Raw genomic sequence first — 27,997 nt, forward strand, 5'->3', positions numbered from 1 at the left:
AAAGGTCTCTGAGTCAGATTTGAAATTGCCACTCTCTGTCTGACCGTTGCAATCCACTGTCCCACGAGGGCCACGACTCCCACCATGCTCCTACTCTCCTCTCTCTTCTCCTCCTCCTCCTCCCCCCACAGCCGCCTCCTCCTCCTTCGTCTCCACATCCACCTCCGCCGCTCCATCTCATCCTCGCCGCCACCGTCACCCCCACCACTGCTCGACCTTCCTCTCTCTCATCCTATCTACACCATCTGGGCCTCCAACACTGGCCTCGGCAAAACCCTAGTCTCCACCGGCCTCGCCGCCGCCACCCTTCTCTCTCCATTCCCATCCTCCGACTCTGCCAAGTTCATTTACATCAAGCCCGTCCAAACCGGCTTCCCTTCCGACTCCGACTCCGCCTTCGTCTTCCGTAAATTCTCCCAGCTTGTCCTCCGCCGCCGCCCCTCCTTTGCGGTATCCGCCTCCAATCACGTTCTCAAAGCTTCAGCTTCCGCCGCGGAGGCGGTGCTAGGGTTCGGGTCCGAAGGGGAGGGTGAGTTGAGGGATTTGGGTGCGTATGAGGAGAGGAGGTTGCTGGGCGAGGAATGGGCGGCGGGAGCGGCATCCGAGTTGACTTGCAAGACAATGTATGCATGGAGAGAGGCGATTTCACCGCATTTGGCCGTGGAGAGGGAGGGTGGAGCTGTGCCGGACAAGGTGCTGCTGGAGGTGTTGGGGAGATGTTTGAGGATTGGCTCTGAAGATGGGAGAGGGAGGATGGATGTATGGAGTGTGGTTGAGACTGCCGGGGGTGTTGCGAGCCCCGGGCCTTCGGGAACACTTCAATGTGACTTGTATCGGTACGTACTTGTTCCTTTTATTCCCTGGTTGTTAGTTTGATAATCTGGAACAAGTTCTGCACATCAAACAGTTAGAAGATTAGCTCGACATTTCTAACTAGCTAGTGTGATTTGCTTTTCCGAATATGCATAAAGCACTTACTAATTTTGTATACAGTGATGTGGTATGTCACTGATAGAATTCAAAAGTAAAATTCAACGGCTGAGCTGCTGAAGCTACTAAGGAATGGGAGAAAATTTGGCGCATGTAGAGAACAACTTGACCCAAAATTGAGAATTATTAGAAAATGAACTCTGTAGATTGAGCTGACTGACATTGAACAGAGAGCTTCTGGCTGAATCTACGCTAGGGTTTTAACTGTTTGAATTGCTGGGCAATTTTTTTTCTTTGGCCTGAAATCAACTTTTCTATCACTGTTAAAATTTACTGCTCACTGGGGAAAGTGGGCGGAAATCTGATTTTACGCTTTAAAATATTGAATAGTTTGTTAGAAGTTTCAGCAAACTAATAATATATGTTAAAGTGGATGACATTTCTGATTTTCATTTTTTTTTTCTCTCAACTTCTTAAGTGATTACTTCTGAGTTCTGGCATTATTCATGATTGTGAGTTGGGGTGCCTGTATGAATTTCAATTGAGCCAACTAGTCACGACTAGTTGTTGAATTTGAAGCCATGGCCATTGTTAAGTGGAGAATAAGGGAAATGTTCAAAAGTCAATTGAAGAAGGTATCACAATTGAAGGGAAACTAGCTTCACATCATTACCAATAAAAAAACTAGCTTCACATCATGGGATGAATTTTTGAGGATCTTCTTTCTTAGCTTCTACAGCAGGAATGTAGCTGATGGTAGGCATTCATGAAAAGGAGGACAAGGAAGATGCAAATTCTAGATTAGGGTGTTTTGGTAATTTCCCATATTCCCATTGTTTGGAGACAATGGTAGTGATGGTTGTTTATTAGAGTCACATTCCAAGTTTTCAAAATTTTCTTCATTGGAAATTTGTTTATTATAAAAATTTTATAATTTTCTCAAATTTATACTTTTTTTAGTTGATTCAATTACAAGTTTCATTTATGATTTGATTTCATTATTTAGAAAGTTAGGGGTTTTAGGAAAAGAATTAGTGCCCTATTAGGATAACTATATATATATTCCTCTCCCCCCCATCTCCTCTTTTTTGGTGGTTTTGCTGAGTGCTTAGGTTTTCAAAAACCTGTGAATAAATATCGAATGGAATTAGGGCCGATAACTTTTGCAAATTTTGGCTTTTTTCAATCTTTAATGGTGAGCTCATTGTTTTCTCTTATGGGTGAGACTTCTAGAAAATCTTAGTAAGACTAGCATTTATCTTTCTCTTTTTTCTCTTGTTGATTTTACTTTCTTTGTACTACCGCCATAAATCCTAATTCTCCATTCTCCTCCAAAAAGCCTATAAAACGTGAAGCACTAAGTCACTTATGTAAGTAGCACCATAAGCATGTAATAATAATGAATGTGAATATTAACCATGAATGTTAGCTAGACAGAGCATCGACTATGTGAGCCATAGAGCAAATAGGGTATTGGGACTCAAGGGAAAGGGAAAGGGCTCTCATAGAGGAGGACGGGAAGTTAGGAAGGCGGTGGTGGAAGATTTCAAAAAGTGGGCAGCAATAGAGGAAATCTCTTGGAGACAAAAATCAAGAGAACTTTGGCTAAAAGAGGAGGATAAGAATACCAATTTTTTTCACACAATGGTCAATGCTCGAAAAAGAATAAATTTTGTAGCCAAGTTGAGGGTGGATGATGAATCACTAATTGAGGAAGACAACATTAAAGACGGTGTGGCTAATGCTTTTAGTATGATCCTGGTTGAGTTGGGGAATGGAGGTTGAGCATTACTGGGTTGACCTTTAACTCCTTGCCTAGCATTGATTCAAAAGCTTTGGAGATCCCCTTCTTTGACGAGGAGGTCTTAGTTGCTTTGTATAGCTTAAATGGGGATAAGACTCCTAAATTGAATGGCTTCATTGACATTATGACAGTTTTGTTGGGTTTTTGTGAAAAAGAGAGGTTTTGGGGTTCTTCGAGGAATTCCATAAACCAGGGTCTTTTAAGAAGAGTTTAAATGCCACGTTTTTAATTTTGGTGCCAAAGAAAGGGGGAGCAAATGACCTAAAGGACTTTAGACCACCAATTAGCTTGGTAGGAGGTTAATACAAGCTCCTAGCTAAGGTCCTCGTGAATAGACTTAAAAAAGTGGTGGACAACTTAATCTTGGATTTTTATCATGCTTTTGCGTCAGGTAGACAAATTTTGGATGTTGTTTTGATAACAAATGAGACCATTGATTCTAGACTTATAGGCAACTAGAGAGGAATCATTTGCAAGCTTAACATTGAAAAAAAGCTTGACATTGAAAAGGCTTATGACCATATAGATTGGAGTTTTGTTCTTGCATTTCTAGAAAAAATAGGTTTTGGATCGAAGTTGGTGCGTCTCTACAATATGTTTCTCTGTCTTGGTAAATGGATCCTCTTCAGGCTTCTTCCAAATCTCTAAGGGGTTAAGACAAGGAGACCCTTTGTCCCCTTATTTGTTCATTCCAACAATAGAGACTCTTTCCCTCCTTTTTATTAGGGCAAAGGAAGAGAGAGAGAAGGGGGGTGGTGTTTATTGATGGCTTCTTAGTAAGGGGTAGAAATGGTTTGGGGGTGGAGGTTTCTCATTTGTTATTTGCAAACGATACTCTCATTTTTTGTGATGCTAGCAAGGAGAATCTAGAATACCTGTGCTGGGCTTTCTGTAGTTTGAGGTGATTTCAGGGCTAAAGATTTACCTGGAGAAAAGTAAGTTGATCCTTGTTAGGGATGTCTCTAATATGGAGGAGCTTGTTGGGATTTTAGATTGTAAGGTGGGTGCTCTTCCAACCACCTATTTAGGCCTTTCGTTGGGGACCCCTTACAAGTCCTACAAGGTTTGGAAAGGGATGGAAAAACGTTTTCAAAAAAGGATTGCTTGGTGGAAGGGACAATCTCTTTTAGGGGGGAGGGGGAGACAAATTTTGATAACGAGAACTTTTTCCAGTTTACTGATTTATTTCATGTCCCTCGTTGCTATCCTGAAGAGGGTAGCATTGGGATTGGAGAAGATTCATAGGGATTTTCTTTAGGGAGTGAGGGTTTGTTAGGATCACAAGTCGCATTTGGTGAATTGGACTATTGTATGCATGGAAAAACAAAAAGGGGCTTTGGGCATTGGAAACTTATCCATCCTTAATAAGGCTCTTTTGAGAAAATGATCCTTGAGATTTGTGTGTAAAAGGAACGTTCTTTGGAAACAAGTAATTGCAGGAAAGCACGGGTAGGAAGAAGGGAGGTGGTGTACTAAAGAAGTGAGAGAGAGGGATATGGAGTGGGGGCGTGGAAGGCAATCAAAGGTAGATAGGTTGCATTCAAGGTCAAAATGGAATTTTTAATTGTTTGGTCCAAGCTTTCTCAATTGTCGAAATCTTTCCTAATTCTCTCTTTCCGGATGGTCTAAAACACACATAATAGAACAACCTTCCAAGCCTTCTTTCTCTTTTTTTCCACCAAAAGAACCGTGTCAGCTCAAGAGAAACCCCCTAACTAAAGAGTGTACCACCCACAATGCACCAAACAAAGAAAAAATTAATTGCCACATAATGCATGCTTTCTTGCAATGAAGGATAATATAATCACCCGTTTTTTCTTTTTCTTTGCACATGTAGCATCTATTAGGAATCCTCCAAACTCCTCCTTTTGAACTGATTTAGAATCAAAATTTTGGCCAAGTTGCTTCCCAAGCAAAGAAGCTAACTCTCACTAGGACCCAAGAATTCCATACTATATTGTAAGAGAATGGCTCCACTCTTCTACTTGCCAAAGAGGAGTGGAAAGACTTAACTGAGAAGTTACCATTCTGTGAACCCAACCATACCATAGAATCCTTACAACCTAAACTAATGAAGTGGTCATACAATCTCCCAAAAAATACATCTACCTCCTCTAGCTCTCAATCATGCAACCGTCTAACAAACCTAAGGCCCCAACTACCACCAACCACCCAAGCATCTTTTGAAGAGGCTATAGAATAAAGATCCAAAATTCTTTCTTAAACCTTTTTTGGGATTGGGTTAGATTTTATATTGGAGATGGTTTTTTCTCATTGTTAGAATTTGTGAACTAGTTAGCCTATTTGTAGGATGTGGCTAGTTTTTGTGTCTTCGCATCTCTTTTTTTGGTCTTTTGGTTGCTTTGTATACATCATGTATTCTTTTTGTTCTCCTTAATACAGTCTTCACTTACCTATTAAAAAAAAGTATTACTTAAATAATCTGGATGAGCATCTGAAATGCATAGATCAGGCTGATATGGTGAAGGAAATGACTACCTTTGGTGTGTGTATATATATGTATGTTTGTATATATGTTTATTTTCTCTGCTTTGATTCAGATCTTTCTTACATATTAGCAGACCATTTCGGTTACCTGCCATTCTTGTGGGAGATGGGCGGCTTGGCGGTATTTCTGGGACTATTTCAGCATACGAGAGTTTAAAACTCCGTGGTTATGATGTTGTTGCTATTGTCATTGAAGATCATGGGCTTGTTAATGAGGTGCCATTATTGTCTTATTTGGGTAATAGGTAATGTGATACTCTAAATATGTCCTATTTTGGGGCCCAATCGTCTGTTCTCAAATTTATACGTGATCTTGCAGCAACCATTTGCTGACTTTGATATTGAATTACCATTTGATCTCTCTCTCTCTTTCTCTCATGCTTTTGATATCTGCTTGTTTCTTTTCCTTTAGGCTTATGCATTTGACTGTTATATTTATTATTATCTTTTTGGTTCTTATAGGGTTCCTGTGCTTGTGCTGCCACCTGTTCCTCAAGATCCATCAGACAACCTGATGGAGTGGTTTGATAAGTCTCAGGCTGTGTTTAGTTCTCTCAAAGAAATAATGCTGTCAGTTTATTCAGAAAGAATTCAGAGATTTCATGACATGCCAAAGAGGGCAGGAGATATTTTCTGGTGGCCATTTACTCAGCACAAACTTGTACCTGAAGAAACTGTTACAGTAATTGACTCACGCTGTGGTGAAAATTTTTCTGTCCACAAGGTCTGTTTTGTAATTACTTGTATTAGTTAGTCTGTCTTTTGTAATCCCTTGGAAACTGTCCATGACTGGAAGAATGGAAGGGTTTAAGTTGTTGCACTTGAGGCATAATGTATTTTCTTTTTACCTTTTTTCCAGGTAGATACATATTATACAATACATTTCTTAATGGTGCTATAAATACAGATGCAATTGTATTCTGAACTAATTTTTTCATTTTTTATGTCCAATATAGGTCCAGAATAATGATTTCATTGCACAACAGTTTGATGCATGTGCTAGTTGGTGGACTCAAGGACCTGATGCCACTTTGCAGGTCATCCTTTGACTAAAAAAGAGTTTTTCTTGCTTATTTTTTTAATAAGCATATAGATACTCTATCAATGACTTATGAATTTTCATTTTATTTTATTTTATAATTAGCAGCAAGCAGCAAATAACTTGTGAGTTTTTTTTTTTTTTTTTCTTGTTCATTCCAAGTGAGGGCTGTTCACACGAGGATCCCTGGACTTGTGTGCAACAACTTGAGGAAAATATCTTTCAGCTTTGACTTTGTTGCTCCACCTCTGGATTTTCCAATTTCTTATTAATTCCTGTTGCTCACTGTTAAAATTCTTGTCATCATAATCCTTTCTTATTACATGATTTACTGCAAAGAATAGTGATTTTCTATCCTGTTTGAGATACCTAGTTTATTTTAACACATGCGACTAGAGCAGAGGGCAAGATTGATAAAAGTGTGAGTGCATACAATAATATACAAGAGGTCCTAGTGTGCCTTTTGCTTTTTTCTGTGTATATGTTGAGTATTTTGCCATTACTGAATTTTTTTTTAAACTTAATTATTGTCTATTACCTTTTTCAAAGTTTAAGATGGTGTGTCACTCAATCATGGTTAATCTTATTCATGCCTTTAGTATATCAATGTAAAACAATAATCACCCTAACCAATTGATTTAATCATATTGCGTGTTCGGTTTGTTATACTTTCAGGTAAATCAGTGTCTTCTATTTAAATTTTCTCTTTACTCATGAGGGAATAGACTAAATAGTGTCTTATTAATGAAAGTTTCCCCAGTTCTGAATTGAGAACTTGGTGCCTTCAGTGCTGTATCTTAGGGACCACATTGCAGAAAATGTGAAGCCATGCTTCAAAACATTTAAGATTCTGAACTCTTGTGAACTTGTGGTTTTGTTTTCTGTTATTAAGATCTTGTCAGACGCAGGAAATGTGGCAACCAATGATGAAGATAACAGTTATTTACAAAACCTGCCAAATAGTTAAAATTATGTATTCCTTATGGTTCAATCGTAGACATTTGGGTTGCACCTGTGAGAGGGTGGGGAAACCTGACAATTGAAACTCATGGAATTCTTAGCAGAAAGCTAGGTTTTGTGGAAGGCTTTGAGGTTGGGTGGAGAGGTGTCAAAGTATTTCATCTTTGGTTTTCTAACGATGCTATCCTCTTCTCTTTCACATGTTTTGATAACAACTAATCACAAGGCCATGCTTAGGGTTTTTTCAGTATGGTGTTGGGAATGAAGATTTCACCTTGAGAAAGTTATTGTTGGGAGTGAACCTCATCTTTAGTTTTCTAATGATGCTATCCTCTTCTCTTTCACATGTTTTGATAACAACTATGTTTAGGATTTTTTCAGTATGGTTTTGGGGCTGAAGATTTCACCTTGAGAAAGTTATTGTTGGGGGTGAACCTCAACTAGGATTGGCTTTGGTGTCTAACTTCTCCCCTAGGTTGTGTTATCAGTAAGTGGATAGTGAGTTGCAGTAGCCAGGGAGCACCTACTTTTTGGGATTCAGTTATCAAGCATCTGAATGGTTAGATGGTTGGAAGAAGGTTGTTGATTTTGTTACACAGCATTATCACATTGAATTAATCCTGCTTTGCTTACATTCTTCCCTCCATTCCAAAATCCCTATTACAGGATGGCTGTCAATATTGAGAAAACACAATGGGTGTTTCCCATCACTGCCCCACCCAGATTCACTAGAAACCAAGGGCATGACTATCATTTCACATATTAGTCCCTGTAACCTGACATGGAAAGAGCTCAGAATGAATTGCTAATTCAACCTGATTATTATATTTATATAAACAGAGCATGCTAGTATTTTACAAATACTGAGCTCCAGTAAACTGAAACAAACAATCCATTATAATGAGTAACTGATACTGGAGATTTCATATATAAATGCTTGAAAGATCCACAGTCTAAAATGGAACTTGCATACCAAGTATAAATAGATCTTAAGGTAGATGCTCCCCAAGTGCCTGTCAATTTATTCTTCTCTTGTCACCTGTCTTGTCAATCACTTGGAAAGGAAGAAAGTAGACATGAATTCCAGCCTAGTAAGAAAAATATTATAGCAAAGTAGATCAAGCAATGGGCTGTAAAACCATGATTGAATAAGGCAAGTTTTAAGCTTTACCTTAGACTAGTCCTCCAAGGGAATGCCTAGTTAGTTTGGATGGGCCTTTAGCCAATCGTAGAAGCACCTAATAGGAGATGCCTTTTAGCACAGGGTCATTTGTGGCCTCTACAAGGTGCTTAGGCTTGCAAATGGGGTAAATCCAATGTGTTAAGGGAAGTAGGCCAAAGGGTGGAGTTAGATGGGGAGTTTGCCAGCAACCCTTTGATGAGGATGGATCTGTCGCTTTTGAAAATGAGGAACTTTTGATTCATAGGATGAAAAATTCTTTTGTATGTAATTTTTGGTTTGGCCTAAGTTGGTTATAGATGAAGGACCTTTACCTTTAATCAACTTTTTTGATTGGTTGGGTTCTAGTTGAGCACTAGTGAATTATTTGTGGTTCCTCTTCTTTTTGTTCTTGCCTTTTGGTGCCTCTTGGATACCCTTTGTATGCTTTGGGTCAGCCTTTAGGCGCCATTTTCTCACTTCATATATATATTTTTTGTTAGTGTGTTTACTTATAAAAAAAAAAAAAAAAAAATCATTTTTGGCCTCATTTTGACAAAAATGCCCTCATTTTTTTCTTGTAAAAATAACCATTTATTTTAAAACATACATGTAAATACTTGAAATAGTTAAGGGCATTTATGTCAAAAATGAGTTACTCTTCAAATAAAAATATGGAAGGGGTTAAATTCACAAATATAGGGATTATTTCATCCCTTTTAACCAATTAATTTAAAAATAAAAACCCTAGCCCACCTACTTGAGTGTGGACAACCATCCTAGGGTTATCCTACATGACCCCTGCTGGCATATGATGCATATCTGGTGACACTTGTCCCAAGAATAGCAGTGAATTTAGTCTCCCTCTCTATCCACTAGAACAGGAGCAAACCTTATACTTCAAATCATCCATGTAAGCAGTAGAAAGAGGGTTAAGTACATAACTGAGGTTGATATTAATAAGCCCACTTGTCATTAGACTTGATTTAAATGCATGCATTTACAAGTCCATGTGATGCACATGAATTTGGATGCTGACATAAGCATAATATGAAATTTCTCTAACTTGAAACTTTCACCATATGGAACTTCTATGAATGAAAAGACTTTATGAACTCTAACTGTGACTCAAATATAAAAAAAAAAATGCGACTAAATACGAAACTTGCACTACGAGACTCATTGACTTGGAGATAAGGACCATCTAATGCTACTGGATGTGCTCATCATTCAGCCCTTGTGAACGAGCCCACATTTCACTAACATAAGCATATTTTCCATATCTCTCTAACCTGGAACTTTCAAGATATGAAACTTCTACCAATGAAGAACTTCCTAAACTCTAAATGACACAAAATTACCCAACTAAGTAAGAAGCCTTTTTAGGTCTTATGCAGGGAAATCATGACTTTCCATGAAACTTTTCAAATTGTATGGCTCAATTTAGTAATTTTTACTAAAACAAGGAAAGGGCCTTATATTAACTGAATAAAACCAAACCAATCCCAAATGAAGCAAGAGTTGAGGAAGCCCCTAATTTATAAATTCCCTAAATACCCTAAAATAAGGAAATGTCAGGATTTCTCCAAATTAAATGAGGCTATAAAACTAGAACCAAATCAGTTCAACTGTACCGCCACCAAAAAAATACCCATTTATTATAAGACAAAAAGGTGGTATCTATTGGTCCACTGCTGGGATTCTCTTGGGGTTTCTGCTCCTCCTTTTCCTTTTTTCAGCATTACTTTAGTTTCATATCAACGCGGTCTCCACTTTTGATGTATACAATGAAAGGGAAGCTGCATATAAAAATGAAGCAATAAGAAAAACCATATCATGTGCTCATGTTTAGGTCATTGATATATTTTTTTTGATAGGCAAACAGAAGATATATTAAAAAAAAGGCCAAAACAATAGAGGTGCAAACCTATGTGTTTGTATAGTTCTCTTATACATTGATCTTTGTTCATTAAGTAGGTGCCTGAAGCAGTGAGTTTTTCATTTTATTATTTTTTCTATCATGGGCTATAAGCTTTAGGACTGCAGGCTTGAGTCATTTTCATCTTATTTCCCTTTTTGTTGAGTCTTTGCATAATGCCAGAATCATTGATTTTATTTGCTTCAAAAGTGTGTTGGTAAGTTTGTCTTAACTGTGGTTATTTGTTTAGGTGGTTTCAGATTGAGCTTGCAAGAGATGTGGGTTATGCTGCCGCAAGATTTGGGCATGTAATGTTTCCTGAGAATGTTTATGAGCCAGCTTTAGAATGTGCAGAACTTTTGCTTGAAGGTGTTGGGAAAGGTTTGAATTTTTTTTCCCCTCTCTAAAAGTTTTATGGTAAAGTTTTTCCCCTAATTTGTCTTTACAGGTTTAAAAGATATATTTGCCATTGATTTCTGAAGTTGTCTCACTTGATTTATGAAACCCATGTCTGCTTCTATTTGAACTAAATACACCATTCTCTTTTGTCCTGAGGTTAGCAAAGGTGAAGAAAATATTCTTCTTTTTTTTTTTCTGTGTCAAAACTGAATACAAAGGACCTATATATATACAAGTGGGATTCCTAATCTAAGCCATATAATATGCACAATCACTATCTCTAAGGAAACAACAACTAATTAGGAGAGATTCTCTCATCCATAAATAGAAAGTATCCTAACACAAGGAGAGATTCTCTCATCCATAAAATAGAAAGTATCCTAACACAATCCTTCTAATCTTGGCACTTAATTACAAATCATAATCCCATATTTCCACACTCCCCTCAAGTTGGGTGGTAGATGTCTAGCATTCCCAACTTGCTTTTCATGTTTTCGTAGGTGGCCTTTGGAAGTGCTTTTGTCAGAATGTCTGCTGTTTGACGACTTGAAGGAATATACATAAGTCTGATTGTTCCCCTTCAAGTTTCTCCTTGATGAAGTGACGGTCTATCTCCACGTGCTTGGTTCTGTCGTGTTGAACTGGATTCTTTGCAATACTTATGGTAGCCTTGTTATCACACAAAACTGTCATAGTGGAGTTTGATATAATTCCAAGTTCCTTGAGTATTCTTTGGAGCCACATTCCTTCACATATCCCATGAGCCATTGCCCTGAATTCTGCCTCTGCACTGCTTCTCGCACTACGGACTGCTTCTTGCTTCTCCAAGTCACCAAGTTTCCCCACACATAGGAACAATACCCAGTAGTTGACCTCCGATCTGTCAAGGATCCTACCCAATCAGCATCTGTGAATACCTCAACTTCCCTACTTGAGGTTTTCTTGAAGTAGAGTCCTCTACCCGGGCTCTTTTTAAGGTACTGTAAAATTCTGTATACGGCTTTCATGTGTCTTTCAATGGGATTGTTCATGTAGCGGCTTACCATGCTCACAGCGAAACCAATATCAGGCCTTGTGTGAGTTAAGTAGATCAACTTTCCTACTAACCTCTGGTACCTGTCTTTGTCAGTTGGATGACTGTCATTATCTTTATCAATCTTACCAATAGGATCCATAGGCGTGTCCACTGGCTTACAACCTAGCATTCCAGTCTCCTGAAGTAGATCAAGGACATACTTCCTTTGCGTGACCACAATTCCCTCCTTAGTTCTGCCAATTTCCATGCCAAGAAAGTATCTGAGTTGTCCAAGATCTTTGATTTCAAATTCTCTTGCTAGCAGCTTCTTGAGATTCCCTATCCCTTCTTCATCGTCTCCGGTAATTATAATATCATCAACATAGACAATGAACAAAGTCATTTCACCTTCCTTAGAGTGCTTCATAAACAGTGTGTGATCTGCTTGACATTGGATGAACCCATGTTTTTTCACAACTCTAGTCAGTCGATCAAACCAGGCCTAGGTGACTGTTTTAGACCGTATAGGGACTTTCTCAGTTTACACACTTTTCCTGAATTTTCTGGAGTTTCCATACTAGGTGGAATCTTCATGTAGACTTCCTCTTCTAGTTCTCCGTTGAGAAATGCATTTTTGACATCAAGTTGGTGCAGATTCCAGTCCAAATTTACTGCAACTGACAATAACACTCTGATGGAGTTGAGCTTTGCTACTGGTGCAAATGTCTCTTCATAATCAATGCCATAGGATTGAGTAAATCCTTTAGCTACTAGTCGAGCCTTGAACCTGTTTATACTTCCATCTGGATTGTGCTTCACGGTAAATATCCACTTGCATCCAACAGGCCTCTTACCCTCTGGTAATTCTGAGATTTCCCATGTCCCATTTTTCTCTAATGCTTGTATTTCTTCCTGAACAGCAGTCTTCCATTCAGGTTGTTGAAGTGCTTCTTGGATGTTGGATGGGATATGATCATCTTCAAGAGAAGTGATGAACGCTTGGAAATTCTGTGAAAGCTTTCCATAGGACACATGATTATTGATTGGATGCTGAGTGCAGGATCTTACACCTTTCCTTAAAGCAATGGGTTGATCAAGATCATCAAGGTCATTATTGGAATTTAGATCATAAATTGTGTTACCTGGTTGTGAGTTTGGGTTGCTTGGATCCTGGTCCAATTCTTGGTTCTGCTCAGGTGAAGTGCTGTCCTCGGGCTCCTTTTGAGGAGGTTTCTCAGGCTTTTCCTTTAAATTTTTTCTAGAATAAACTATTACCTCTTTACTGCCTTGTGTAGTTGACTCAGGTATGACAGAAGGGACATCCAAGGAATTGTTTTCGGGGACAGAAAAAGTAGTATCTGTTTGAGGAGGCAGTGATGAACTCAAAGGAGAAGTAGTGCTGATTTCGGTTTCCCAGAATTGGAATTCATCTGTGGACCAGTTCTCCCCTGAATTGCAATTTTGGGGTAGAAGGGTTGATTTTCGAAGAAAGTGACATCCATGGAAATGTAGAATTTCTTGGTTGTTGAGAGTAGCACTTGTATCCTTTTTGGTTTGGTGAGTACCCGAGAAAGATGCATTTAGTGGCTGTCGGATCAAGTTTACTACGTAGGGACTTATGGATGTGAACGAAAGCAGTACAACCAAAGACTTTGATTGGGATAGACGAGATTATTCGAGCGGATGGATATGCAGCGAGGAGGATTTGACACGGGGTTTTAAATTGAAGAATCCTAGAAGGCATTCGGTTGATCAAGTAGGTTGCTGTGAGTACAGCTTCACCCCATAATTGTTTAGGCACGTTTGAAGCTATCATGAGGGATCGTGCAACCTCCATCAAATGTCTATTTTTCCTTTCTGCAACTCCATTTTGCTGTGGAGTATCAATGCACGAGCTTTGATGTACGATGCCATTCTCTAGAAGATATGACCAAGAGTGTTGTGATAGTATTCTCGAGCATTATCTGTCCGAAGGACTTGAATTTTTGCCTGAAACTGCGTTTGAACCATGTTGTTGAAGTTTTCAAATATTTCCCTCACTTCTGATTTCTTCTTCATAAGGAATACCCAAGTCACTCGAGTGTGGTCATCAACAAAGGTGACAAACCATCTAGAACCTGTAATGTTGTTGATTCTAGAGGCCCCCAACATCACTGTGAATCAAGGAAAAAGGATGAGATGGTTTGTATGGTTGAATGGAATAGGAGTTGCGAGTATGTTTGGACAATTGACATATTTCGCATTGAAAATTTTTGGAATTTTTATTGAATAATGATGGATATAGTTTTTCAAGATAGGAAAAATTTGGGTGACCTAATCGGTAGTGCCATAACATAACAACACTATCCGTCTTGGTACTAGGGTTGGAAACTACACAAGCAGTCTTCATTGGTAGCCTTCGAATTTCCTCAGCTCTCAGAAGGTAAAGTCCAGCACGCACCTCAGCATTGCCAATCCTCTTCCCAGAGTTCAAGGCCTGAAATTCACACATGTGAGGAAGGAATTTAGTAACACAATTAAGATCCTGTGTTAGTCTACTTATAGACAATAGGTTGCAATCCAATTTTGGAACATAGAGCACGGAGTGAAGAGTAATATCCTTGGAAATAATAACTGAACCTGTGCCGAATACCCTAGAAAGGGTTCCATCGGCAATTCGAACAGAGGAATTGTTATGGCAAGGAGTATATTCATGAAAAACCATGAGATTCCCAGTCATGTGATCTGAAGCTCCTGAGTCCACTATCCATGTAGTGTGATTTTCTTGTCTAACATTTAGGGCATGGGAAAAATACCTTTCTGGGCTACAGATGCGGTACCAATAGTTGTTCCAGTTGATTGAAGAGTTTGTTGGAACATTTTCTGTAGTGCCTCCAATTGCTCTTTGCTAAACGGTCCAGGATTTGAGCTAGTGCCAGATGTGTCTTCTTCGGCTGTAGCGGTGTAACCCCGGCCTTCTCTGTTTTGCTGTGGCCGAGAAGGTTTCCAATCAGCAGGTTTACCGTGTAGATGCCAGCAAGTCTCTTTCGTGTGTCCAGGTTTTCTACAATGGTCGCACCATGGACGATTCTTCTTCGTTTGGTGGTTGTTGTTGTTGGATTGGGTTCCTCGTGCAACTAGGGCTGAGTTCTCAAGATTTTTGGAGGAATTTTGGGTTCCCAACATCACTTTTTGTCTGCTTTCCTCTCTGCGAATTTCAGAAAAAACTTCCCTAACACTAGGTAATGGCTTAATACTTAGAACTCTTCCACGTACCTCATCTAATTCTTATTAAGGCCAAGTAAAAATTTGTAGATGCGTTCCTTTTCAATGACCTTCTTGTATAGGAGTCCATCTTCGGGACACTTCCAAACCAATTCTTCATAAATATCGAGTTGTTGCTAATACCGTGTAAGGATATTAAAATATTCGGTAACAGTTGAATCTCCTTGTCGAAGATCCTGGAGAATACTCTTGATTTCGAAAATCGCCGAGGTATTATCGATGTTGGAGTAGGTCTCTCTAGCTGCATCCCATATCTCCTTTGCTGTGCCATAATACATGAAGTTTTCTCCTATGTCATTGGTCATAGAGTTAATTAACCAAGACATCACCATACTATTTTCCAACTTCCAGGTTCGGTATCCTGGATCATCTTCCTTCGGCTGAACAATGGCTTCCGTAAGGTATTCTTCCTTACCTTTCCCGCAGATGAAGATCCGAACAGATTGAGCCCATTGAATAAAATTCTGCCCATTGAGTTTATGACCTGTTATGGGAAGAATGATGCCGTCTGTGGTGCTGGCACTGCCGGAGTGAACTGCTTCAGGTCTGGACGTCACCTCTGAGTTTGATCCTTCCGTTCTGCTCTCCATGGAAAAAGATGATTTTTTTTTTTTTTTTATACGTGGTTCAGATCTGAATGCTCTGATACCATGAAGAAAATATTCTTTTTTTTTTTTTCTGTGTCAAAACTGAATACAAAGGACCTATATATATACAAGTGGGATTCCTAATCTAAGCCATATAATATGCACAATCACTATCTCTAAGGAAACAACAACTAATTAGGAGAGATTCTCTCATCCATAAAATAGAAAGTATCCTAACACAAGGAGAGATTCTCTCATCCATAAAATAGAAAGTATCCTAACACAATCCTTCTAATCTTGGCACTTAATTACAAATCATAATCCCATATTTCCACAGTATTGTTGTTAGTATGAGTGGGATCCATAGATTACCATCTACTGTGAATTAGATTCTGCAGTGCTATTGATGATCCTTTTTTTGGGGTTAAATTTGGTTTTCTGTAAATCGATTGGCCCATTGAGGTTATCATCCATCCAAATATTTAAATTAAGTGCTAAAAAAATTAATATCTTTGATGAGTTGTGGTAAGTATCAGCTTGATTACCCAACTGTAGTTTGATTGTACTTGCCCTAAAAGAATTGGAGGTAGGTTTCTTTAATAGAATTGAAAGATAAGGTTTCCAGAATGATTTTATCACCCTTCAAAAAATTGATGAAAGGATTGTATCAAATGCTTAATAGCCAAATTTTAGTATATGCATTAATCAATTTATACTGCATGTTGTGAACTTCTTGATCATAATAGAAGATGGACATTTTACCCATTTGATTGTTCTTTCATTGTTGCACAGTTTTTTTTCTGTTATTTATGATTTTCTGGATTTGTTGAAGTTTTTATTCATTACTTTTCCTGTCATGCTTTATTTCCAATCTTTAGTTGTAATGGTTAAATCATGTTCTCATTATGCAGGTTGGGCTTCTCGAACTTTCTTTTCGGATAATGGATCTACAGCAATTGAAGTTGCTCTTAAGATGGCATTTCGAAAATTCTCTCTTGATCATGGCATCATTTTAGATTCCACTGATCCTAACACAACTGGGAAATTCATCGAAGTCAAGGTGCTCTTCACCAATTAGCTCTCATATTTATCTTTGAAATATTCGCATCATGTGTTATACATTTACCCAAAATTTTTGGTTGTTTCTAAAGAAAACGAGTTTCTTTGTGTTGATAATCTCATCCTGTGGCAGATTGGTTTTTAAATTCACTCTCTTTCTTGGTACACGTTCTAAAAGCAATTTCTTTTTAGTCTTTACTAGTTGAGTGCTAACATGTTTTGATAACCTACATTAACACATAAGTTAGCTTAGAGTTGCATTAACTATGCTATTTCAACAAGTGAAAGGATCTGTATGGTAATTTTTTTTTTTAATCAGAAACAAACTATTCTATTGAAGGCAACAATACCACTCTTAAGCCCGGTGGATGGGTCACCTAAATGATGGTGGTTGAATGTTATAAAAGGCTTAGCCTACCCTTGTTGGACATTAATTGGTTTTCAGATGAGATGGTTAAACCCCGATCCAAGAATTGGTATCTAGTGAGAATAGGCTAAGGCCTTTTATAACATTTGACTACCATCATTTAGGTGACCCATCCACTTGGTTTAAGACAGACATTATTGCGCCCCAACAATTCCTCCCCTAACATGACATTCCTGTGGCTCAAACCCATGACTTTGGCTTTGATACCAATTCTCAAATTTTCTGAATTTCATGTACTTTTTGAATTTTCTAGCAAACCTAGTAATCTCACCCTTTGACATTTTCTCATCATCCTCACTTTTGGAATTTAGGACTTTTTCTTTAATAGCTTTTAAAGCTATTCCCTTAGCTTTCCTTGGTGATTCAAGGGTCATTTCAAAAGTTTAGAGATAGCCTACAAGTTCATATATCTTCAGTGAATTCATATCCTTGGACTTCTCAATGGCAGTCACTTTTGTTCTTTACCTCTCCGGGAGAGACCTTAAAATTTTTCTTACCACTTTAGAGTCAAGGATGAGTTCACCAAGAATATCCATCAATTTTACATGAAAGTTTCCTAAAGTCTCATGTTCATCCATGCTAATGGTCTCAAACCTAGATGTTGACATTTGAAGCTTGGACACTTTAACAATATTTACATTATCCAATCATATTCTCATGTATATTATGCAACACCCTATCACAATGATATTTACATGCAAAATCAGATCATGGTATGCATTTACAATCTAAGAAAATATGTGGTGTTATGCAAATAAAATAAACACAAACACACACAAAGGTATGTATATGTATGTATATTACTTAAGCTTTCAAGTTCCCTTTATGATTCTTCAACAAGTGTACCTTAATAAAATAACACGATTTAACTTTCTAAACAATAGCAATTACACAATTGTAAATTTCAGCAACTTGATCTTGATAAATATTCTCTCATTTCATAACCTGTGGTTCCATGTGGGATGGGGTGGAGGAAAGAATGAGGAGAAGACTTGCTCTTTGGAAAAGACAATATTTGTCTAAGGGCGGGAGAATCACCCTCATTAAGAGTACCTTGGCCAGCATTCCCATCTATCAAATGTCCCTCTTTAGAATGCCTAAGTCAGTGGTTAAAAGGCTTGAGAAATTACAAAGAGATTTTCTTTGGGGAGGGGGAAGCATGGGTAGGAAAATCCATTTAATTAAATGGGAGGCGGTGTGTACTCAAAAGGAGAAGGGGGGTCTTGGTATTAGGAGGATTGGGTTATTGAACAAGGCCTTATTGGGCAAATGGATTTGGAGATTTGCCGTTGAAAAGGATGTCTTGTGGAAGAAGGTGATCGGGGTGAAGCATGGTTTGGAGGGATGTGGTTGGAGATCTAAGGAAGTTCGTGGGCCCTTTGGAGTGGGAGTTTGGAAGGAGATTTTGAAGGAGACGAGCTGGTGTTGGGATAACATGAAGTTCAGGGTGGGGAGGGGAACTAAGATTATGTTCTAGACTGACCATTGGTGCAGCAACGCAGCGCTGTCCCAAGTGTTTCCCCAGATTTTTGCCTTGGCAGTGTGCAGCAACGAATCGGTGAATGAGGTGTGGGACCCAAGGCTTGGTCAAGGAGGGTGGAATCTCAGATTGTCTAGCGATTCTAATGACTGGGAGCTGGCGTTAATAGAAGACTTGCTTTTTCTGCTAAGGGACGTCAGGGTAACCCCAGAGGAGGATTTAGTGTTATGGAAAGGAGGGGATTTTGACAGTTTTCGGATTCGGGTGGCTTACAATCTGCTGGCAGCCCCTAACCCTCTCGTTTTTCCGGAAAAAAATATTTGGGTGGATAAGGTTCCAACCAAAGTTGCTTTTTGCGTGGGAGGCTACTTGGGAAAAAATCCTCACGTTGGATAGGCTGCAAAAGCGTGCGTGGCAGCTCCCTAATCGTTGTTTCTTGTGTGGTTGTGAAGAGGAAAATGTAAATCACATTCTTTTACACTGTACAGTGGTTAGGGCCCTTTGGGAGATCGCCTTTACCTTATTTGGAGTTCAGTGGGTGTTTCCAGAGAAGGTCAAAGAGGTGTTATTCTGTTAGCGGGGCCCTTTTGTGGGTAAAAAAAGGAAAAAGATATGGAATTCCATTCCATTATGTATTTTTTGGACGGTTTGGAAAGAAAGAAATAGGTTAGCTTTTAGAGGGGGCTCGTTGGCTATTCAGACTCTTAAGAATTCTTTTGTATGTAGTCTGTGGAGTTGGGCTAAGGTGTATAGGGGAGAGGAGTCCTCTTCACTTTTAGGCTTCTTGGAGTGGGTAGCGGCTCCTTAAGGGCTGGTGAGGTGTTCCTGTTTTTGCTATTTTGGCCTTGTGGCTGCTTTGTATACTTCCTGTATGCGGTGCGGCCTTTCGGGCTTCTTTAATATATTTTGCTCTCGCTTATCAAAAAATAAAAATTAAAATAACCTATGTGTTAACATCTAAATTCACATCAATATGAAAAACATTTTCATATATAAGATGAATTCCAAATAGCCTGTTTTCATTTGTTCCTTCTCATTTCCGAACCAATCCAACTATGCGTACCCAAAATATCTACTTTAAACATACTCAACTTAGAACAAAATGAAATTTAAAGTTTATCAACCCAATGAAACCTAATCAACACCTAGTAAAACTTAAACTATTAAATTTTATTGATTATTGGTCTCTAAGAATAACTTAGAACCTAATTCATGGAAAGATACCAGCCTCTTCTTTTCTTTTTTCTTTTTTTTTTTTTTCCTTTGCTTCCTCTCTTCCTAGATTCAGCCATGTTCAGTAGCCCTTAAGGTCTGAAATGAAGCCAAACATTCCCCTAGAAAGTGTATAGAGGAACAAAAATATGCAATCAGGAAAATTAAACACAGAGGGCAGCATCTGTAAAGTCTCCATAGAATCTTTTTGGATAGATAGACGTCTATAAAGGCTTTTATGATAGGCTACATTTATTCTGTCGTCTTTTTAGACTTTAGTTGTGGATGATTTTTGTGGAACCCCATTAAGATTGATATTCCTATGTTTTGGAGCTTTGTATTTTCTTCTAAGAGTGTTTTGTGGATGAATTGAGATCTTGCTTAGCCGGTGCACTTAATTTAAAGTTTAATGGTTGTCCTTTGGGTAACCAGGGTTAGCTTGGGATAGGAGATCTAATGAGGGAACATGATGGTAGTGCTCTGAGAGTCTTTTCTAAAAATGTTAGTCTTGGATCAACTATGGAGGTGGAGATTCTAAAGGGTTTGCTTTTGGATAGATCTATGGGGTTTCCAATCTCTTTGGCAGTTTTTTCTATTGCCACCTTGGGAACAATAATTACTGTCCTTGGAAGTGAGATCATTGGTTGGATGAGATCATCAAAATTGCTAGAGTTTTAGGGTGGTTTTTACTTAGATTCCTTGTTTGACTAATCAAAAAGCAAACTAACTCGGTAAGCATGAGGCCTGTTGGAATTTTGTGGGGGATCTTTTACCACTGTGTTAGCTTTGGTGTTGTTTTGTATTGGAAGGCTTCTTGTAGTTTTTGTTTTTAGCCTCTTTTTTTTTTTTCTTGTTTTCTCTCTCTGTAGGTCTTTCTTCTTTTTGTTTTAATTTTATTTAGGATGATAAATCCTTCATTGGTTATTCTTGTGTAATTCAATAATTTTTTTTCTTTCCATTTTTTTTCTTTAAAAAATAACTTTGACAAAGTGATTATAGACCACCTTATTACACTTTTTTTTTTTTTTTAACCATTATTTAAAAAGTGTAATCAATGCTCTAAGACTTGCTGACTGCCCTAGCATTTCATGTGGTAGATTTCTTGCATGGCCTGTTATCTTTAGTCTCAATTTTTTTATTTCTTTTATATTCACTATATGAGACATGCCTTTTTAATATGGTAACTGAGTAGGAGTATATATTTTCTTCTTGATCACTGAGAAGAAATCTTACCATCCATTTTATCTCTTTTGAGAACAAATACAAAACCCATGAAGAGTATTTTTTTTTTGGGCATCTAATAGTTTTGTAGAAATTATTTTGCACTCTATAAGGTGCAGTATTTCATATTTTGCTTGGTTGAGTATTGGAGTTTGGGATTCAATGCACCCACAATTTAAAAATGCTAATATCTTGACTACTTTTCTACTCTATCTACCAATAAATTCTGCAAATTTTAGTGTTTTTCTGAACGAAGCATTGGAAGTACTTTCCTGTTGCTCTGGTAGTTCTTAGCATTGCCTCACTGCACCTTCTGGGTAGACCCAATTGTTTAGACATTATCTAGACACTTTGACTGCTTTATTATCAACTGCAGAAATTAAAAGATGTGATATGTGGTATAAGAAATCTGTGAAGTAGGGGTATCGAAAGTGAAATTTACTCAATTAGATCTAGTTAGGCATGCTGCTAATTCTGTTGAACTACTAATCATTTTGATATTCTGTGTCTTCATTCAGGTCATAGCTCTTAAAGGATCATATCATGGTGATACTTTGGGCGCTATGGAAGCACAGGCGCCATCATCGTATACAGGATTTCTTCAACAACCATGGTATGGATATTTTGTCAGAAAAGCATTTATGAGAACAGATCTACCAAATCTTAAGTTTTTTCTTATGGAAGACTGGGTCTTCTTTCCAATGTGGTTTCATGTCTTATATTTTCACCAACTTTATAGCTATATTTTTGCAGCTCAACTTTTTTATGTCTTACTATTTAGAAATCAGGATAATACACCAAAAGAAGTGAGAAAAGTGCACAGAAGAATTAAGAAGTGGAATTGTAAAATGTGAGGTAGAGGAAGAACATAAAGAAGATAGCCCACAATAAGTTTGGATGCTAACATGTTAAAAACTATGGAAATGGATGTATTCATAATGCTATGTGTAGAGCTGCTAAGGATTATAGGTATTCTTCTTCATGAGAATTAATTATACATCAAGTGTGATCATGGAAAAATAAAAATCAACTGTCTAAACAAATTACCGAAATCTGCTGCAATTCTTTAAAAATTGTAAAACTAAAACATTTCAAAATTCTTTCAAAGATTGAAGAGCTTAGAAGTCAATTTATCAATAAAACTACACATTTATGGAGGGAGTTTTGATGGTAAACAGTAAGTATTCTTAGCGATACAGAATTAGGGGAAATGTTGTTTTGACTGGTTTATATTTCTAAATATCTATCATCAACAAGGTTTTTCAACTCAAGTATGGAATAGTGATTTACGAAATACACGTGCTTCATGGTGCTTATGTATTACAAATCATATGGTACATGGTTGCAAGCTTTTTATTCTGCAGATGGAGATTCAAAAATAGAAATATGGTTTCAACGAACAAGCTTATACAAATGTGATTATGATTTTCTGAGAGAACTGTTACTTTTGGTATTCTACATGGCGAAGGGATGCAATTGATACCGTAAGAATGGAACTCAACTCCGGCAAGGAGGGGCACCTGCAAAGAGCCTGGCAGTTCATAATTGCATTGAATTTGTTCTAAACTCAAGAGCATACTCTCTGATTCGAAAGGCCTTTGTAGCTGAACTTAGGTGCCCATAACCCAACTGAAATCTCAATCGTAGTAAAAGCCTCAGTGATGTTGAAACTAGTTCTCTTGCAACTTTGTGATGTCTTACCACCTTTTACATGATTTAATGATTCTAGAATGAGGATTTTCTTAAGGCAAGGCAGCAATCTAAAAAATTATGGCTATTAGTTCTAATTTTACATCTCTGCTCTAAGCTTTTGCTGCAATTGTTACTTTGGTTTTAGCTTTAATGTATAACTATATGTTGACTGGAAATTGTTCTTTTTTTCTGTTAATCTTTTTATGTAATGGCTTTTGAAAGGTACACAGGAAAAGGCCTTTTCCTAGATCCACCAACAATCTTTATGTGTGATGGCATATGGAAGCTTTCCTTACCTGAGGGAGTGCAGTCCGAAAAACTGAAACAGGAAGAACTAAGTAAGTGAAGCATATTTGAAGCACCTTAGTGCTACTATTACCCTTTTTATTTGGAGAACAGTGTAATGTGCATTGAAATTTTTTACAGCCTTTCAATCACGAGGGGAATTTTTTAGTAAGATCAGGGATGGTTCGAGTCTTGCTGGAAGTTATTCATCCTTTATATCACAGCAACTATCAGCATATTCAGGATTAAGAGGGTTTGGTCATATTGGAGCATTAATTATAGAACCAGGCAAGAAATTCAGTACTTTTATGTCTTTGATTATTACTGCTTTGTCTGGTCAAGTTCCATTTTAGTTCTTTAATAGTTTGGAATTAGATTATCATAAAAATGACATATTTTCTTAGCTGACAGCTGAATTATTTTATGTTTTTTATCCATCCCATTTTTTATAAATACCATTACAACTTGATGCACTTCTTCATCCTACTTCTAAACATGAACAATTGATTGTGGAGAAACCATATCTTTCTACAGTGTCCTGACCCTTTCTTGCCTCAATAGTGGTACATCAGTTCGGTGTATGAGGTTCTTACTACAAAGTTTCATGCCATGGGATTTCTACAAGTGAGCAACTGCATACTGTGTGTCGAGACAATAAAAGAATAATCGGATATGGTGAAAGTAACTGATATGAGATTAAATGCAACATAGGATTTGCTAGCCTGGACCTATTGTGAACATTTTTGGAAAAAAGTGAGACAACTTTTTACTAAGCATAGGTGAACTAACTTTTAATGCAATTCAAATTGTGAATACTGTGAGTATTTCTTAGTGAACTCCCCAAATATATTGATTAATTCCAAGCTGATGATAAAGCTTGTTTTTCTCTCTCTTCTTTTTTCCCTGTAAGCCATTACAATCATTTCTTTGCTCCTACTTGATGTTCCAGAACTGTTTTGGAAAATTATTTCAAATTTTGGCCATTACCCATGGCATCTTTTCTTTTTATCGCTTTCCAAGTTTCTAATTAATTTTGGTATTAGTCAGGTCTGGCATTGTGAAAATTCCATTTGACTGGAATAGCTGAATTGTGTTTATGTACTCCATGGTTGGTCCTGGATGGGCCGGGATTAAGCCATCTGAATCAGTGTACTCTATTGAGTTACCTGATAGTGTTTCAAAGTATCTACTTCAATAATGTTTCTGTTTTTCAGTTGTACATGGTTCTGGTGGAATGCATATGATTGATCCACTTTTTCAAAGAGTACTTGTGAATGAGTGTCGAAGTCGAAAAATTCCTGTTATCTTTGATGAGGTTTTTACAGGGTTCTGGCGTCTGGGTGCAGAGGTTGGTTGCCTATAATATTCATAATTGCATTTCTTTCTCATTCTTTTGCTCAGTTATTTGATTGGAATTTAATTTTTCTTTATAGTCTGCATCAGAGTTACTATGCTGTCAACCAGATATTGCCTGCTTTGCGAAGCTGATGACTGGTGGAATTATACCACTGGCTGCCACATTGGCAACAGATGCTGTTTTTAATGCATTTGCTGGAGACTCAAAGGTAATCTAATGTAGTTGGTTGCATAGAGTTGAGAGGCATTTGATATAACTAAGGAAATTGACTTGATGACTGGTGGGATTATAACCCCTTGGCTGCCACATTCGATGATAATTTTGTTAATTGCATTTCATGCTAAACTCAAAGATGAAAAAATAGATTTACAGAGTAGGTGGTTCAATAATATATGCTTGATGAAAAAAATAGATTTACCGAGTAGGTGGTTCAATAATATATGCTTGAACATTTAAAAATATCAATTCATGCATCAAGTCTTGAATTTTTCCTTTTTCAGCAGAGACAACCACGAATGCATGTTTGAATTTTTATTTTGTTTCTCTTATTTAAAGCCGGCTTTCTAATGTAGGTAATGTTGAATCGTGCACAAGTACCTTTGATACTTATGACGTTGAACAATTTGATTTAGTTATATGCAGTCAAGTTTTCAAGTAGATTGCAGCATGATTAAAGTTGGATTGCAGTAATTGGGCAAATTCAAGTGTATTTTTAGTTTGTAAAGTTCTGATTGCAATTACAGGAAATTTTTGTCTAAATTCAAGCACTTCTTTGTGCCTGGGGAGGAAGCTTCTTAACCATGCATATTTGTTCCATATTTCCTTTAATGATAACATGAGTAGCATCAATTTACATATGGGAATGTAATTTTCACCAGCTACAGAGCTAGTTTCATGGTTTAGGAGTTTTAGATTTCAAGCTTAATCATTTTCCCTTTTTAAACTCCAATGGCAATCTGGTTGTTTCAAAATGTTTTGATGCATCCAATTTTTTTAAAGATGAAAACCATCAATTTCTTTTAATGTCTGAAATGTCAACACTAAGTTGATTTTTCTCTTCCCTATTACAGTCGATAAGCTTGAATTATTTTTGTTATTGAATGAAATTCTTTTTATTTGGAAATTTCACTAAACAAGTCGCTTAGTTCTTTTCCTTCTTTTATATTCCCTTTTTAAATTTTCTCCTAGGTTCTTTCAAAGGTGAGAAAAACTTTTTTTTGGTGTTCCTATCTTGGAGTTCATACACACTGACTTGGAACTATAGTTTCTGATCTACTTTTGCCCTGGCTACAGCTTAAGGCACTTTTGCATGGGCATTCCTACACTGCACATGCTATGGGGTGTACTGCTGCTGTTAAATCCATAAAATGGTTCAAGGATCCTCAGACAAATTCTAATATTACTTCTGAAGGAAGGCTACTTAGAGAGGTTTGTGAAAGTGTACTGCTTTGCTTTTATTTCCTTCTTTTTCTGGATTTGTGTTTTGCTGGTATTTCTGGCAGATGCTATCTATTATTAGCAGATATTCCAGGCGACGATCTTATGTCATGTTGATACAATCTACAGATGGTGAATTCAGTTGTCTGAATGTCAGACATTTGAGGGGTATAGTTTATTCATCGAGCAGGTGGATCTTGCATGGTTGAAAATAAACAAGGAGGATCATTTGCACAGAATCCAACCTAAAAAAGATATTCAATGAGATAATACTCTTAAGTTTCCAGCAAAAACTCCTTAACATGCAAATCAGGCAATTATTCTTTAATCTTTATTATGATATTGTTCCCTTGGATGTGGCTTACCACATCAGTTAAGCTTATGTCTTTACTCAAACCACATATCCAACTTGTCTGCTATATCCTTTATTTGTACTAATGCCACTTCATTTTCCATATATGCATTGGTTTCTGATATCCAATAAAAGATCCAAGGCTTATGCCCTAATCAGTACCAGCTTCAAAATTCAAATTGGTTAGGCAATAATTATATAATTGATGTGCATGATAATGTGATGCTTCCTATACTATCACTTCCCCATTGTTGAAAGAAAAAGGAAGAAGAAGAAAGCTTTTTCTCTACAAACATCTATACTTGTTTTAAACTGAAATTTTAATATATGATTCAGGATTCAATCTTAACCTTAAGACCTAGAGGAAAACATAAGAATTCCAGCCCAGGATATGAATCATCTAGTTAAAATTTGATTTGTCTCTTAGGATTAATAATGCATAATGCAATTATTCACGATTTTAACAAGCATTCTATGGGGAGACAAAATTATGGTGTCTGAAGTTTCTGCTTATAGTGAAAAATTCATTCTTCTCAAGCATTTAAGTGAACTTTTACTTGTATTTGCAGTTATGGGATGCGGAACTAGTGCACCAGATCTCATCACATCCAGCAGTACAAAGAGTGGTTGCATTGGGAACACTTTTTGCCCTAGAACTCCAAGCAGAAGGCAGCAATGTTGGGTATTATCTCATTACCTTCTAGTCTTTTCATTGTTGAATGTTGTATTCTTTGTAGTATTGTCATAGTTACTCAAGAGTATCAAATGCTGCCTGGACAATTTCAACTTTATCACTTCATTATAGTATATTTTGAGGAGAGGAAAACTTCTGTTCCTTTGTGTCACAGTTGAATGTTGTATTCTTGAAATATTTTCATGATTACTCACTTTCAAACACTGTTTTAAGACAATGTTTTCAAATAATAAGGGAGAGTCTATTGTTTTTCCGTTTCCATTAAGGGCAATTTCTTTAAGCATCCTGTACATGACTCACATATTTGTCGGGACTGTAGAATTAGCAGATTGTAGAATTAATCCATCAAGCAAGTAGCAAAATGTAGGGTGGCCCAAGAAAGTGATGCTTAATTCAAAACAATTCAAGATATCGCAGATGTGGAAGTCTAGGCATTGCTTGCTTTCGCATTTTTGTAAGATTTCTCTTGTGGGCACATGCCAAGTCATAAGTTAGTGTAAGTCCTTTGCTGCCCTTCTTCGGGGGTATGTCCTTACACACAAACCATGCTCCAGCTCTTTGAATTCGGGTAGTATAAGTGCCATACCCCTCTTCAAGATTTTTTTTTTTTTAACCTCTATTGTCCACAAATGGATTTGTATCTCCATTTTTATTTTCATAGTCAAGTTCTAGTTCTATGATATTTACATTCACTGCTTCTAAGATTTAAGAAGTAACCTCCTAAAGCCTAGCTGAGTTTTATGCAGGTATGGATCCCTATACGCGAGGTCTCTTCTTCTGAAGCTCCGGGAAGATGGTGTCTACCTGAGGCCTCTGGGCAATGTCATATATCTCATGTGTGGCCCCTGCACATCTCCAGAAACCTGCAGCCAACTTCTCATCAAACTCTACCGTCGACTCGAGGAGTTTAAACCTAGCTAGCTAAGCAGACCTCAAAACCCTGTGAGTTACAGAAGTTGTTTCCATTATTCATTATCAATGACACTAGAATTTTAAGCCCTCTCATTGCTGATGGATAGCTATGGCATTTCTTCTTTACTAGAGTACTAAGGTATGCTGGACTATTTAGAACCAAATCCTTGAGAGGAAGTAGCTCAATTCATGAAAATGAAACCAAAAGAAAAATATTATTTGCTTTTGTTACCATGTTTGGCTTGTGGGAATTTGTATGAAAGGTATTCGTCTCTCATTCGATACT

The 27,997-nt window shown here is 37.5% G+C and overlaps 1 protein-coding gene across 1 annotated transcript; it reads left to right on the forward strand.

The window, feature by feature from the left end:
• Positions 1–22: 22 nt before the first annotated feature.
• Positions 23–27,991, forward strand: LOC117925067 (bifunctional dethiobiotin synthetase/7,8-diamino-pelargonic acid aminotransferase, mitochondrial). The gene is made up of 14 exons (XM_034843889.1): positions 23–836; positions 5,317–5,487; positions 5,705–5,966; positions 6,199–6,279; positions 10,579–10,699; positions 16,495–16,643; positions 21,501–21,595; positions 22,897–23,012; positions 23,101–23,247; positions 24,174–24,307; positions 24,393–24,524; positions 25,610–25,744; positions 26,675–26,787; positions 27,546–27,991. Exons 1-14 carry the CDS (start codon positions 85–87, stop codon positions 27,718–27,720), a joined length of 2,583 nt encoding a protein of 860 aa, XP_034699780.1. The 5' UTR covers positions 23–84; the 3' UTR covers positions 27,721–27,991.
• The last annotated feature ends 6 nt before the right edge of the window (positions 27,992–27,997 follow it).

The sequence above is a fragment of the Vitis riparia genome, chromosome 11, assembly GCF_004353265.1.
Source record: "Vitis riparia cultivar Riparia Gloire de Montpellier isolate 1030 chromosome 11, EGFV_Vit.rip_1.0, whole genome shotgun sequence".
Lineage (NCBI taxonomy): Eukaryota > Viridiplantae > Streptophyta > Magnoliopsida > Vitales > Vitaceae > Vitis > Vitis riparia.